A 16,095-nucleotide genomic window follows, 5' to 3' on the forward strand; every position below is an offset into this window, starting at 1 on the left:
TCATGGCAAAGGAGACCTCCTCATACTCCTTAAGCCTAAAATGATTCTGAGTGTTCATGGGAAAAATACAGAGACGTTTTCAGGTAGACAAAGAAACCATCATCTGAGGCTTATCTCAAACATTTGAAGACTTTTTTTAATATGTCAATTTACCGAAGTAATGTTTGGTCAAAGAAGGAACCGATTTCCTGCTTTGTCCCATCAGTGCAGAGCCCGATAAGGGGCTCAATCCCATGGAACTGCGAGATCGTGACCTGAGCCAAAGTCATACACTCAACCAACTGAGACACTTAGGTGCCCCCATGATGACTTTTTGAATTGCTGTCTATTTTCACCATTCTTTCCAGCTCTCAGCAATTTTTCTGTATAAAATCTCAAACTTTGGGGGCACCTGGGTGGCTCAGGTGGTCGAGTGTACGACTTTAGCCCAGGTCATTGTCTCCCAGTTCATGAGTTTGAGCCCCACATCAGGCTAACTGCTACTGTCTTCCTGTCAGTGCAGAGCCCACTTTGGATTCTCTGTCCCCTTCTCTCTGCCACTCTCCCGTTCACACTCTCCAAAAAGTAAATAAATATTTTTTTTTAATCTCAAAATTTTGAATTTGGCAAATATATTAGGATAATATAAAATAAAAGTAAATTCAGTAATCAAGTAATCACAAGAGCAAATATTTATAGTTTCACTCTCTTCAAGAAAGAATTTAAGCAAACCTATTCTAAAATTTCATGCACACATATACAAGGCAATAACATGCAGAAATAATTTAGAGTAAAAGGGAAGATAATTTTACTAGGAACCATACATGAGACCATCAATAAGCTTGAACTAAAAATTTAATCCTGAGTTTCCTGACAGTCAAAGCAAAGAGTGAAGCATGATGTGAAAATTTAGAATGATGTTCACTATTAGTAAACTTGAAAACAAGATTTGCTGTCACTTTCATTATAGTTGAAAGAACTACTCAAGATTAATGGTCTGGCATTGAAATATTTTTTGTGAAGTCTTAAACTAGCCCTTTTCTATAATTTCTCTTAATACTTATATTTTATGTTTCCAGGCATGCTTAATATGTAAGCTTTTTCCCCCTCAATTTGAATGTGAGCATCAAATTTAAGTTTACATTACTATCTGATATAGGGAAAGTTATTCTATGAAAAAGTGATGTCATCTGAATCAAATTTTAAAGAAGCTGTACAAATGACTTGAACCTGGAAAATAATTGAAAATGTGTTTGCATGTAAATATAATTGGTTCAAAACACAAAGGACTCAATTTTTCACTTCTTCAGTATGGTGGAGAATTATCAAGGGCTGATTTCATGAAGATTCAATACATTCTTTCAATAGTTGGGCATCTGGGGTTATTTTTGTGCTGCTTAATCATCTTTTTTTCTTGGGATCAAATGGATTTTTTCTATGACAGATTAATTTTTATGTTCAAACAGAGAGGGGTGTAGGCAGTACCTGGATATTCCTGGAGGAAAAGCTTTAGTCATTTAGACCTGTAATTATTGAATAATAGGCAGAGATTGGTAAGCTTTATCATTGAATACTGCTTGCATATAAATAATTGGAACCCTATGTTTGGAAAGGTATTCCAAAGGTATTTATTGTTTATTAAAACTCAGTGCTAAGCACTATACCAAATATTTTATATGAATTATCTGATTTACCTCAAACAATCTTATAAGGAAGGTACTTTTTCTTTTTATCTCCATTTTTTCAAATAAACTTGGAAATGGTGGGATTAAGTAACTCACATAGCCAGAAAGTAACAGAGCCAGGATATAAACATTACTTAAGTTTAGAGCTTGCGTTTTGGAGAAACAACATAACTATGATTTTTCCAAATGAGAAAATATCTATTTACCTAAAAGTAAAGCAAATCCCTCTAATAAAAGGATTGTGCTTCCTTAAGACAATACATTTTAGAGGTACTTATCTTGAGTTCATCTTATTCTCTAACTTCTGTTTTTTGTTTTGTTTTTAAACAGAGGAGATAAAAACAGACATTTTCTGCTTTTACTCAAATTTACCTTTCTCTTCCCTGGATGGGCCTCCCTGTCCACTTCCAGGCCTTTCATTCAGTTCCAGCTTAGCCCCCTTCTGTTCCACCCACACTCTCCTCCTTTGGCACCCTTCATTGATCTCTTTATATTATGAAACTCTATCATTCAGTAATTCTTTATTCTCTTATTGTTTCATATGTTAAATTTTACCTTTCAAATTCATTACACAAGTTACTGACAAAGTTATTTACACTTTGAAAACTAGGACTGTGTGTTGTCTTTGTTATTCCTCACAAAGGTGATTTCTTAAAAGATATTTCGTAAATATTAAGCAATTACTTGACTGTTTTTTTTAAGTTTATTTATTTTGAGAAAGAGAGAGCGCGCGCGAGAGAGAAAGCATGCACAAGCGAGGGAAAGGCAGAGAGAGAGGGAGAAGAGCTAAGCTCAAGCAGCTTCACACCATCAGCACAGAGCCTAATGTGGGGCTCAAGCCCACGAACCATGAAATAATGACCTGAGGCAAGATCAAGAGTCGGATGCTCAGCCGACTGAGCCACCCAGGCACCCTAATTACTTGATTGTTTTAACACCAAGAATACTAAGATGCCATGATATCTAGTTACATTTACACTGTATGTTATTATTAGAATTTTATTGAAAAAGATTGTATAGAGTTAGCTGCAATTTAAGTGTAGAATATATAATAAAGAGATATGTAATAAAAGCTACCACACCGTACAAAATCTAGCACGGAAAGGTTGGGAAATTTAAAAGGCAAAAATTAAATTTGCCAACTATTTTTTTTAAGAGAAAGAGAAAGACAGAGAGAGCAGGGGAGAGCAGAGGGAGAGGGAGAGAGAGAATCTTAGGTTGGCTCCATACCCAATGCAAAGCCCAACGTGGGGCTTGAACTCAGGACTGTGAGATCATGACCTGAGTTGAAATCGAGAGTCAGATGTTTAACCAACTAAGCCCACATGGCGCCCCCATCAACTATTTTATTTTGTTGTTTCAATAATGATATTATTAAGCTATCCTTTTTCAGAGCTCTTTTGCATTTTTGGTATTTACAATAAAACTTTGCCATTATTCTGAAATAAAATCTCATCATTTATTACTGTTTCTTTCTTCTACCTCCAGGCTCTTTTATTTCCCTTCCCTTGATTTTGATAACTTGGCCTTGTGTTATTCAGAAACATTCCTTTTAGCATGTGGAGTATCCAAATTAGAGGTTTCACCCAGCAAAGTAGCATGCTTTAAAAATGATAATGACACAATAGATTACTTGGAACACTCTATTAAAAAGCCAGACAACATTTCATCTTCAGAAGTGTAAGAGGCATATTGTGACCACTGAATCTGAGACACCAGTTCATCCTTTTTATTGACATGATTAAGAATCTTGCTGTTAGTATTTGGATGTGTTTCATTTGAACCTGCCTGCACCTGTTCCCAGAGGGCAAACAATTGCCCAGGCTGTCACTCTAGTGACAAGTCGGTCCCATTTAAACTGCCAGCTAACAATTGCGTGGGCCTGCCTTGATGAATGCTCTCTGCTGAGCAGCCCATGAGTGATGAGCGCTAGGGACCGAGAGCCACTAGGAGAGCACCCTGGTTTAGGAATGATGGGTGAGACTTTCCATCGTTTACAAAGAATGACACCTTCCTTTTCTCTGCATTTGTGTTGGCAGCCCTAGGCGCTAATTCACTAGTTGAAAATATATTGTCATAGATGAATGTTATAAGGTTGAGGGGAAAAGTGTCATGTCACTGACAATACACTTGTGCTTTTATGGACAGTTTGGTTGATAATGCTTATGAGTAAGAGGTAAAGAATAAATAGCTCCTTAAGAGTAGAGTAAGAGAGAAAGAAAGAGAAAAACTCTTCCCAGAATTGCAAAAGATAGAGTGTAATAATTAAAACAAATGCTTTTTCTTGTAAGAAATATAATATTTCACTTGTGCTATTTTCCAGTCTGTTGAAGAAATAGTCCTTATAGACTTTTAAAATTCCCGAGTCACAAAAGATATTCTATTTATTTGACTTACTGACTTCAACAATCTCACTCTTCATTTCTTGTCCTGACTATTGAAGAGGAGCATGAGGGAAGCCTCCTCCCTCCGTGTTGAATTATAAGTGATGTGAAACCACATTCTGTGGACTTCAGTGTAACTTGACTGCTCCTTAGAGCAGAGAAGAGTCAGACTCTATATGTGTGGGTTTTTTGTTGGTTGGTTGGTTGGTTGGTTTTCTACATGATTAGTCAAACTTTAATTTTTCTGAATGACAAGAATTCCTCAATCCATATTCACTTTTTGATTGTTGAAGCAAGAAGGCATAGCTTTCAGGTGAATATTTAAATGCAGACTCATCTTTTAGTCCACATAAAATACTTTCCTATGAGGTATTTCTCTACAGTTTTGAATCTGCCTTGTACACAACAAAGGCATTATGAAGACACCCAGTAAAGTCTTGTGGAATATATGGCTGATGGAGTAGATTGATGATAAATATAAAAGGACTTAGGCAGGACAGTGTGACACAGGATTTGATTATATTCCTAGTATTTTAAGTATTCATTGCAGTGTTTTAAAAAGTGCAATTAAAGGTACATATGGAGAAACTTTTAAGTTTTGTTAAATTTTTTCTTCTCCCCCCAACAGAGTTCTATTTACCTATAGATATTTATTCTTACAAAGTAATGCATATATTTGTCTCATTGATGAATTGAGTAATGACTTATCAGTGTGAGGACATGTGGTCTCCCTTAAGACAAATAACTAGTGTTCATAGCTAGAATTTAATGACTTCTAGTTTTATTTTCTTAAGCATACGTTCATTCGATAATATTTATGAGTACAAAGCACTTGCCTAGTTAGGCATTATTGTATATGAAACTATTGACTAAATCACAGTATCTAATATAAAATATAAACAGTTTTATGAACTCATGGGTATAATCAAGATAGAACTATTAGTGTGAGCAGGATGTATAAACTCATGTGTCGTGGCCAATTTGAAGACAGTAGGAACAGTGCCTATGCAGATTTTTCTGTGAACCCTCAGACTAAAGAATGGGAGAGAGAAGCAATTTGTATTAGAGTTCGAAAGAGTATTGGGTTCATTGGGTTGGGATGCATGGTATGTTACTGGGGTGATCTACATTATTAACTGAATTTACGTATTTGAGTTTATGCACTTTTTAAAGTGTCCATAGGGTTTCAAGCTAGTAAACCCAAAACAAAGTAGTTAAAATCAGGACACTAATGGAGAAAATGGTGAATTTAAACTATAATAGAACCATGTTCGGGGCACCTGGGTGGCTCAGTCAGTTAAGCATCTGACTTCGGCTCAGGTCATGATCTCGCAGTTTGTGGGTTTGAGCCCCGTGTCAGGCTCTGTGCTGACAGCTCAGAGCCTGGAGCCTGCTTCGGATTCTGTGTTTCCGTCTCCCTCTGTCCCTCTCCCTGGTCACACTCTGTCTTTCTGTCTTTCTTTCAAAAATAAATAAACATTAAAAATTAAAAAAAACATTCTATGCTAGAGGGTGAGGAAATGATTGAAAGCTAAGGTTGGGACTTAAAATTGGTTCAAAGCAAACAACATAGCATTGATCATGGTGAGAGTATAACAGCAGCTTCTGAGAGAGCTATCCATGGTCGTTGTAAAGAGAATGAATAAAGATCTGAGTGAACATGTGTGGTTGATCCATTGTGTCCTCACAAAAGGAAGCAGTGTCCGGCTAGAGTGTGTAGTCTCTGTGGAAGCAGGGACCTGGCCTGCCATTTTTTATTCTGGGTCCTTAAACCTTAACGCATTGCTTAACACGTAAGGGGTGCTCCATATGCATTTAATGAATGAATCTATGTAAGTGGGTAGAAAGGTAAACAACTCAGCGCCTCAGTTATGAGAGGGGAGAGCATAGCTCCTCATGAATTTGTGAGACTGGTGTTGACTGTGGATGTGTGAGTGTCGGCACCGTTGTTCACGTGTGTATTGACTTGGCTAGGCAGGCAGTATAAACAGTGGAAATTACTGTATATATATGTGTGTGTGTATATATATGTATATATATATATATATATACATATGTATATATATATATATATATATATATATATACACAGTGGCCAAAATGGAGAATGACCACTAGAGATATAAAAGGAGGACAGATTGAATTCCATGAGTTCAGATGTTTTGGAAAGAACTATTTTTTATTTGTTGTTCTAGGGTGCTGACAGTAGAGTTAGTTAAGAGAAGCAATAGTAGGTCCATGACAGTGGATGCTCTCTGTTTGAAGGCCTTTTGGCAAGAAGAGTGGTCTTGGTTTTACTATAGTGGGTCATTAAAAAAAATGTTTTGCAAAACCTGATACTTTATAGCTAATGGACATTGGGTATTATTTAACTTCTCTGGGCCTTACTTTCTAGATCTAGAAAAGAAGATAGCTATTCCATGGGATTAAGTGAGATGTTTGTTAAGTATTTACCTCATTTTTTGGTACACAGTAGGTGCATGACCATGATCAGGTTTTATTGTGTTTTTTTTTCTAAGCAATTGGTAGCTGCAGTTACTATGCTTCATATAACACAGGGTGAAATCACAAGACAGAAATGTATTAAGCTATACTTAACATGGATGATTTAATAGAGGGCGAAAGACTAAAAGTCATAAAGAAATCATTATTCAATTTGATTATGTTAATTTTGTGTCATGTGATTTCTACAATGACTTACAGAGAAAAATAAGTAGAATTCGCCTCATGTTACAGGCAAGAAAACAGAAACCTAGAGAGTGGAATAGCCAAAGTCAAAGCTAGTAAGCAGAGTCATGATTGAAACACCAAGGTTTATTTTACAGGAGGACATGTTATTTTCTCTCAGTCTCATGTTGTGTGAAGTAGTAGTGATGCAGAAGAAGGAATAGTTATCAATGACATGAAAAGAGAAGACAGTGAAGGATGTGGAGACTGACTGAATAGGCAGAGTGGAAAGCGAGAGGTCCTGCTTATGATGTGGAATCATAGTACCACACATGCTGGCTTTGGCCAAAGATTTGGGCAACAAGTGCAGATCATTTCTTTACCGTAACACTAAGAGCAGATTCTTTCAGCATCAGTACCTGGAGGGAGCACCAGAGAGACAAATAGAATTGGGTGGAGGCAGAGTTGCTTACTAACATGACTTCAAGCTAATTTTTTCCCTACTAATGACAAAAAAAAATTACATATGTTCCCTCAAAGTTCTTTTATGTAAAAAGTTCTTTTAGGCAAAAATTTCTATATAAAAATTTGCTTCATTTCTAAGACAATGAATAAAATTAGTGTTGAAAATCCCAGTCCATGGCCCTAAAACATTTTGAGCTTTTTTTTTTTTTTTTCTTTTTTTTAGGCAAAGTCTTGCCCCAGTGTCTGCATGAAAATGAGATAAAGGAATGAGACAGAAACTAAGTTGTACGGCAAGGTTAGAGAGAAATTGGAAAACTGAAATGAGTTTATATGGGAGGTCAGGTACCCTTGCCTCTTGAAGGTCATTCATTCTCCTGATCTCTCTTCTCTACGGGACTGGCTCAAAATGAGCCAGAGTGTGTTCCAGCCTTTTGAATTAAAGTAACACAATTAATAGAAGCTAAAGAAAGGTAGCTACTAAAGAAAAGTAGAGGAACGCTCATTTTTTTTATTATGTGAACAACTCTCAGAGCCAAAAGTCAGAGCCATTATATCAATATTAAGATGGTAGACATGAATATTTTTGGAAGTGCAGAACAAGTATAATATGGCCTTCTAGCTAATTGTGCAGTTAATGAAAGCTACTGATTGAACAACTAGCAAATAGGAGTTCTTTTCCTTTAAAAAAAAATGAGATGCTTTAGAGAGAGGGAGATCATACTCCCTAGAGTGTCTGAATTGGTACAAATAAGATAGAGAACAGTTGTCCTTGATCTGCTGTGCTCCCTACTGAGAGACGGTATATCCAGATTTTATAAAATGGAGATAAAGAAAGAGTGGTTCAAGTATGCGTTTCCTTGGAAAACAGTGGTCAACTGGCGCCTGTCAAGGTAGTTGGGAGATAAGAACAAATGGAATTGTGCTTAAGGGGTTGTGTTGCTTAAAGGCTTTTTAGAGTTTGTTTTTTTACCGCTGTGTAGCATCTCTCAAATCTTTGTGGAAACTCTGATAAGTCTCTGTGACTATACTTAAAATTCTAAGCCCTGTCACGGAGAGCCATTTGGGCTGGAGGGTGTGAAGGAGAAGGATAAGAGTAAAGACAGGTATTTCTTCCCTTAAAGTCTGCATCAGCTGCTAGAGCCATCTGTGTAGCTGCCAAGCAGAAATTAAAGAAACAGAGAAAAGAGTAAGGAGAACACAGAGAAAACAAGAAACCTAGGAAGCTTTTAAGTGTAGGATATTTCATTTGAAAATATATTCTGTAAAAAGCAATTATTAACACAGATCTGTTGATTAAAAACTCAAAAGCAAGTTTGTCTTTCTCTGGCCCACAGCATATGCCATGACTTTCAGGATGTGCATCTTCCTTACAGAGATTCAGTGTGTATGTTGCTTTCTTGGAGATTTTTGAAAGTGCTTTTGGGTAGTAAGCACATTTTGGGCTTCAGTTAGTTTCTAGACTGTGTATCTGTTGCATTACATCAGCATTACTGCCTAAGTCTCCTAGAATCCCTTTTACTGATTCCATGTGCATGTCTCCCAGCTCCTGCACTCTCTACCTTCTTCAGAGGATACTTCTTTAGAGGACAGCCCTGGGCCATGGAGCTGCTTCACCCACAGGTGCAAAGCACCTGAAAGTGCCAAGGAGTTTACCTTCCCCTGGGGTGGCCAGTAGCCATGTCTGACTGGAGCAGAATATGAAAGCCCAACTCCTTCCTTAAGGGAGGAAAAATTCTAATATTCCTGTAAGAGTTTCTCCTGGAGCATATCCTTAATACATCACTTGCTCATGAATCCTGACTTTAGGGTCTGCTTTTCAGGGAACCTGAGATCAGACAACATCTCCTCCTACACACACACACACACACACACACAGAAGCATCACCTCAAAACATTTTTAAAGTGTCTTGGTAGTTTGCAAACACATAGATCTTTCTAGTACACCTTGCTAGCTGGATATGGTGGATGTTACAGTAGATACAAATTTAAATTTTACACACAGAGAATACTGTGGCTACCAAGGATGATAATGAGATAAGTGCTCTTACTAAATAAATAAAAGATTAATCGGCTACTTCTACAATGAAATAGATACTTACAAATGTTTTCCAACAAAATGGCTTTCAATAAATAAATAAATAAATAAATAAATAAATACAGTTGGTTTTCAGTTAGATGTGGTTTCCTATTGAAAACTTCTGGAGACTCACAGATTACATAGATTTTTATCTTGATAATTATGCACAACCTATGTGAAAAGGGTATCAAGTCTATTAACCTATATTAAAAATTTTTTAGTTTGATTGTTGCTAACATAATTCCCACAATTAAACCAATTGCTTAATGGAAAAACAATGATATCATAATTTTTTTTTTTAGATATAAAACCTGCTTCATCGTCCTCATCCAGAAGTCACCCATGCTCTAGTTGCAGTGAAGATGAATCCACACTGGGGGATAGGGAAGCCCACACTGAGAACAGTCCAAACAAAAGTTCCAGAAGTTCATCTTTTCAGGAGTCGAGTGAAAATGATGAGGCAGGAAAATCCTGCCTTCCAATTGAGGATTCCCAAGAAGTTGAAATTGAAGACCAAGAAATAATGACAGCAGATGTAGAAACCAAGCCTTTGCCAATAGAGGAATGCTTGGAGAATGTTCTTGAAGAAGAAATGGAGAAAGGAACCCAAGTGATTGCAGAGGGCATATCTGAGAAGTCCAGGGAACATGTTTCCAAGGAAGAAAAAGAAAAGGATAGAAGTAATGTTTGGGAAGGAAGCACTGCTAAGGTGAAGGACAAAAAGGCAGGTCCCTATAGGGTGGAGAAAGGTGGTAAGTATGGCCATTGAGTTGACCTGCCATTGTTCCCATGCATGGAAGCTGATTTTGGTCATTGCATTCTGCCAAAGCTTGGGAAATACTATTGTGATAATGCCAGAGTCATTCAATTATTTTCTTATTTCTCTCTTCATCACATAATCATACATGTACACTCAGCTTGCTGTTTTTCTTCTATTGCGTTTTAAAAATTACTTGATAAACCTTATATAGCTTGTTTCCTATTTTCTGTAAATTCCTTCTTATGGTAATTCTTTTTCAAGAATCAAATAAAACACAATATGTGTCTGAAGGCAAGGGTATGTGTGGCTTTTTAGATGTTATTTAATACTAGGAATACTATTTGTTCTTAGCTATATATGCATTTATATATATATATATATATATATATACACACACACATATACATACACACACACACACACACACACACACACAGCTAACATTGGTAGGTACTTCCTATGTGCCAGTTCTAAACACTTACATATATTAACTCATCTACTCCCCGTAATAGCCCAATATCCCCATAGTTAGGTTCTATTATCATCATCTCTTTTTTCATAGGTGACAAAATTATGTCTCAGAGAGGTTAAATAACTTGTCAAGGATTATGCAACTAATAAGAAGCATTCCTAGGATTTGAATTCAAGCACAGTAGTTCCATATTTTAAAGATTGTCTATTGTATCTGTGCAATAGGAATTTAAATTTAGATAAAAATATGAAAATTTCATAGAAAACCCCTAACTTTACTTTGAGTTCTTCTCTGAAACTGAGTAACTTCCTGACCCAGGGGTTCCTGAGTGAGTATGCAGCATAGTTCCATCTGACATGGGAAGAGTGGAGAGTGTCCCACAGTAATCAGGTCCCAGGACGTTAGACATGTGGAAAGTTTGATGTCTTTCTCAACTTTAGTAGGACAGGTAAGGGACCAAGTTGTGTCCTGTGGACAGCTGGACCTGCCAGATATTTGGCTTTCACACAGATCCTGTGGCCTGTAATTCTCTCTGTTCCCTGCTCCCTCTCATCTGTAGTGGGCATTCTTCTTAATTCCAAGATAAAATCTGTGCTCATATTTTAGTATTACTAAAATTCATCTGCTTAAAACTTATGAATACTTTTAATGTTTCTAACATTTATAGGACCTTAAAAGCTGTAATGAAACCACTGTGGCCTACATATAGGAATTGAAGATGTTGAATAGTTATCTTTCAATTCAATCATTATCATTAACTTTCTACTATGTGCAGGACACCATGGTCAATAAGAAATGTGTAATGTGAAACAGAGGGTACCTGCCATCAAATGCTAAGGGGAAATCTTGGCACGCCAATAATTAGACAAAGGTCAGTAAGTAGTCATTCATAAAACCAGAGAAGGTACAAATGCTATGGCATTTCAAAAGAAGGGGAAAGTCCCATTTGGTTAAGTACACCTTGAACGTTTTTGTGAAGGATTCTTTTGAGAAAGGCTTTAAAGGTTAGGTATGATTATTAAGATGGAATGGAGGACAATAAAAACATTTCAGATGGTGTTATGTAGCAAATTTGAATAATTTTGGAATGAACAACTTGACAAACTTCAACCCACAAGCCAAATCTGGCCTACCACTTTTATTTTTTTCTTGTATTGTCAGTGAGCTAAGAATTTTTTTTTTTAATTAATTTATTTATTTGTTTAAGTAATCTCTACACTCAACGTTGGGGCTCAAACTCATGACCCCAAGATCAAGAGTTGCATGCTCCTCTGATTGAGCCAGCCAGGTGCCCCTAACATTTTTAAATGGTTGGAAAAAATCAAAAGGATATTAATATGTAGTGACATAAAAATTCAATTCAATTCAAACTTCAGGTCAGAAAATAAAGTTTTACTGCGACAGAGCCATGCTCATTTGTTTGTTATTAATGCTGCTTTTGCATTGCAAGGGCAGAGTTAAATCATTGCTGCAGAGACCGTATAGCCCACAAAGCCCTAAGAATTCACTATCTGGCCCTAAATAGAAAAAGGTTGCCATCTTCTGCCCTGGGATTATAACACAGACCCCTGAGATTTTCAAAAGGACTTTTTCATATAAGAGTTAAGATTCTTGTTAAAATAATTTGAAACCCTTTTATGAAATAATTCAAGTCTTCAATCTTGGATTTCATTGCTCATTTCTGGAGCATACCATGTATAATCTAGGAAGTTTGTACGATTTGACAAGCTGCTGCTCAAAAAAGGTAAAGATGTTAAAGTTCATTAGTAACATTGATGCTATTATTACTTCTTTTACCTCCATTTCAGACAAATAGATTGTTTGCCTGGACTTGTGTACATAGACATCTTTTTGAGAAGTAAGATGCATATAATGCAGGCTGTATTTAGATGATGGATGGAATAGCAGAAACATTAGTCTAGGATTATGCCACTTGGAAGAAAGTGAGGTGGTTTATTTTTTTCCAGATGTGTGAAATGAAAAGTGTGTAGATTTATCTTAAATATTTTTCTTAAATATTATGAGAAGTGTGTACTCTTGATTTGATAACATCTATAATTCTAAAGCATTTTATTATCTTTTTATTTTTTTATTTTTATTTATTTTTTTATAAACTTTTTTTAACGTTTTATTTATTTTTGAGACAGGGAGAGACAGAGCATGAACAGGGGAGGGTCAGAGAGAGGGAGACACAGAATCTGAAACAAGCTCCAGGCTCTGAGCTGTCAGCACAGAGCCCGACGCGGGGCTCGAACTCCGGACCGCTAGATCATGACCTGAGCCGAAGTCGGCCACTTAACCAACTGAGCCACCCAGGTGCCCCTGTTATCTTTTTATTAAGGCAGGTTCAACACTAGATGGCAAGGTTTGTGACTTTTTAAATCTTTCTTAGGCTTTAACACATGTACTAAGACTCTCTGTTAGTGTTTATTTTTTATTAATAGCTTATGAAATAATAGTTAGAAAATGGAGAAGAGCAGATTTTAAAAAATGACCCATAGATTTAGCACACACACAGGAATTACTTTCAACATTTGGTCAGTTTCTAAACTTTGGGTTTACAAACTTACGTTGTCATATTTTTTATAAAATGTTTTATCTTGATTTTTATTATTGTTATACCATAAGCATTTTTATGTCATTATGTAATCTTTACAAATATGTTTCATGTCTGTGTGTTATCCCGTTTTGTGGTTTTCATATAATTTAATCATTACCCGATTATTGATATTTATATTTTTCCTATTTTCACTATTGTTAATAGGACTTTAGTATCTTATTACCTAGGGTAATTTAAAGCCTATAGTTATTTTCTTAGGATAAGTTCCAAAAAGTGTAATTTCTGGATTACATTTTAAGGCTTTTGATAAAATGTGTTTTTTACAAATGCCTGGTTGAAAAGTTTAAACACTATGGGACAGAGAAAATGAAAAGAAAATGAAATGAAAGCTAGTTTTCCTTTTCTCCCTCTATTCTTTCCCATGCGACAGAGTCATAACTGTGGAGAATATTTTTTTAGGTCTGATTCCAGAAAAATTTCTCTCTATACACATATATAAATGAATGTATGTATTACATATATACATATATTATTTTTACATACAGATGGAAATGATACATTTTGTTTTACAACTTGCTTTTTTTTCACTTAGTACTGTCTTCAACATCTTTTCATATCATTGCACATAACTGTATTTTACTCTTATCTACTATACATAGTATTCCATCGTAGTGCTTATTTTATAACTTTGCAAATTTTGTTGAAAATATGTTACCTTCTGTGCAAGAATGGGTAGATTTGTTCTATGACCCATCTTCCACAAAAGGACAAAATTTCTGGGTTATGGAGGCCCAGAGACAAAGATAATAAAGTCGGGTAGAAAATAAAACATTGATAGACTAAAAAAAAACAAAAACAAAAAACAGCCCAACAAAAAAACATGTAAAATGTTCAGAATGATGTAGAAGGATTAATACTATCAAAATTCAAGGATGCATAGATTATAACTCTTGGGCGCTGATGTTTTAAGTATATTCAAGGAAATGATACAATGAATTTGTAAATACTTAAAATAACAGATTAAGAGAAGTCATAAATAGTCTCAAAGACCCTTACATGAATAAACATTCTAAGAAAATTTCAGATAAAATAAACTGGGTCCTGATTTGCTTGATGCCAAGCAAAGAGGTTATGGCTAGTTCCTTTTTCTTAATTGAGCCTTCAGTTAGATGACTCAGGGAGAGAGGGATGGAACCGAAGTTAATGCTTGAAGTGAAGGTCACACAGGTGACTATGCTGCAAAACACAGCTTATGTAAATTAGATTAGAAGGCGTGGTAAAGATTGAAATGTGTACTATTTTACTTAGATCTCTGATTAGAACCTTAGGTCAAAATGGGAGCTGAGGTAACGTGTAGAAGATTATCTCTCATATTTGTATGGTGCCAAATTAATCATTTTCAACCAGATTTAGAATAAAAACCGTGCTTATGTTAAGAATAGGTCTGTGGGCTATAAAAATTACATTCAGTTAATGATGTTTGTAGTGTCCAAAGTAACACAACTTAATCTGAATTGTTTTTACCTAAAATCAAAGCAGTGGATAAAGTAGTAAAGTACTATATTCAGTGCCTACGTACCTTTCAGATTGATAACGTAAAGTGATATTTTCCTTCTATGTTATATCTCACATTATTAACTGGGCTTTGTCACCAACAAATCAGATGAATTGATATAAAAGACGTGTTATATGCAGTGAAGTGGGTAAAGTGAAAGATTATAATTGCTAGCTACAATGAGATAGTGTCCTTGGGAAGTAATTCAATATGATAGGGCACAGTGTTATTTTTATGTGTTATTTTTCTCTGTTATTTTCAGTTTAAGCTGTATTAATGCATTATGACACGATCTTTGTTTTATGTTGTAATGGCGGAACAATTAAGGCAGATTAATTTGTGAGGTTAATATAATTTATACATCACGAATATAAATAAAATATTAAGAATAGAGTACTGTAATATAAAGTAAAATATATATATTTATATGTAAATGGGAAGATGTCATAGTGCTTGGCTAGGAAATATAAACCTAAATAATGTTATGGCTAAAGTAATATTCAGTTTGATCATCATGCAGGCAAGTTAGATGGTCCTGATGAGAGAACAAGACAATCATGTGTTATGATTTGCGGTCCAAATACCATTTCTGGATGAATTGTGAAAGCACACAGTTATTTGTTCCAATAGATTTCGTCTGCCAATAAATATGTTTTGGTTATCTGCTTTATGCCACACTGTTCTTGTTGTGAACATCATCAAGTCCCTGCCTGTATCGGAGTTTATGTTGTAGTGAGAGATATACCTGAGAAGTAAAAAATTAACAAGTAATGAGGTATCCTGGACTAAGTGTAGAAGAAAAATAAATCAGGGGAAGAGGGCAGAGTAATGGTTTGAGAAAGGGGTGGTCATCTGAAGAAAGAGCACAGGAAGCAGAGGGAATAACAAATTGAAACTCTAAATATGGGGAGCATAGTTGCTGAGTGAAGGGTCTGGAAAGGAGGCTGGTGTGACAGGATCAGAATGGGAGAGACAGAAAGTGGGGGAAGATGATGGGGGTAAGGTGGGGGGCAGGAACTTGTATGCCAAAGGGAGGATTTTATTCTGAGATAGGAAACCACTGGAAAAGTCTTAGCATACAGATGCCATGATCTGGAAGTTTTAGAAAGATTATTCTAGCTACTGTGTAGAAGACAGACTTTAGCTCTCTGCAGCTGTTATCTCCGAACAGCTGTGGTCTTGAGTTTGTAATTAATCCTGGGTTTGTGTGGGCCATGTTTCAATGCCGGAGGTAACACAGGAGCATCTTTACTGTGTAGGTAGATGGTGTTAGTCATGAAGTTTGTCATGGTGACTAGCTGGAAACGTAATTGATTGGCCACACAAAGAACGATTGAAACACACGGATGGTATTCAGGGTGACCCGGAACTTGGGATAAACTTGGATATGTCTTCACTTTGCCTTTATGGACTTCATACCTTCTTAAAATTAAGATGAGAAGTTCTTAGCAAAACTTTCTCCTGCTACTGAAAGGTTCAGGATTATTAGCA

At 35.9% G+C, this 16,095-nt stretch overlaps 1 protein-coding gene across 1 annotated transcript in view; it reads left to right on the forward strand.

Annotated features, from left to right (window-relative positions):
* ERICH3 (glutamate rich 3) overlaps window positions 1–16,095 on the forward strand; it is a 106,071-nt gene that overhangs the window by 76,737 nt on the left and 13,239 nt on the right. The window contains exon 12 of the mRNA XM_047868877.1: window positions 9,560–10,009. Coding sequence (XP_047724833.1) covers window positions 9,560–10,009 — 450 coding nt within the window. The remainder of the gene's footprint in view (window positions 1–9,559; window positions 10,010–16,095) is intronic.

Source organism: Prionailurus viverrinus, chromosome C1 (genome assembly GCF_022837055.1).
Source record: "Prionailurus viverrinus isolate Anna chromosome C1, UM_Priviv_1.0, whole genome shotgun sequence".
Taxonomy (NCBI): Eukaryota; Metazoa; Chordata; class Mammalia; order Carnivora; family Felidae; genus Prionailurus; species Prionailurus viverrinus.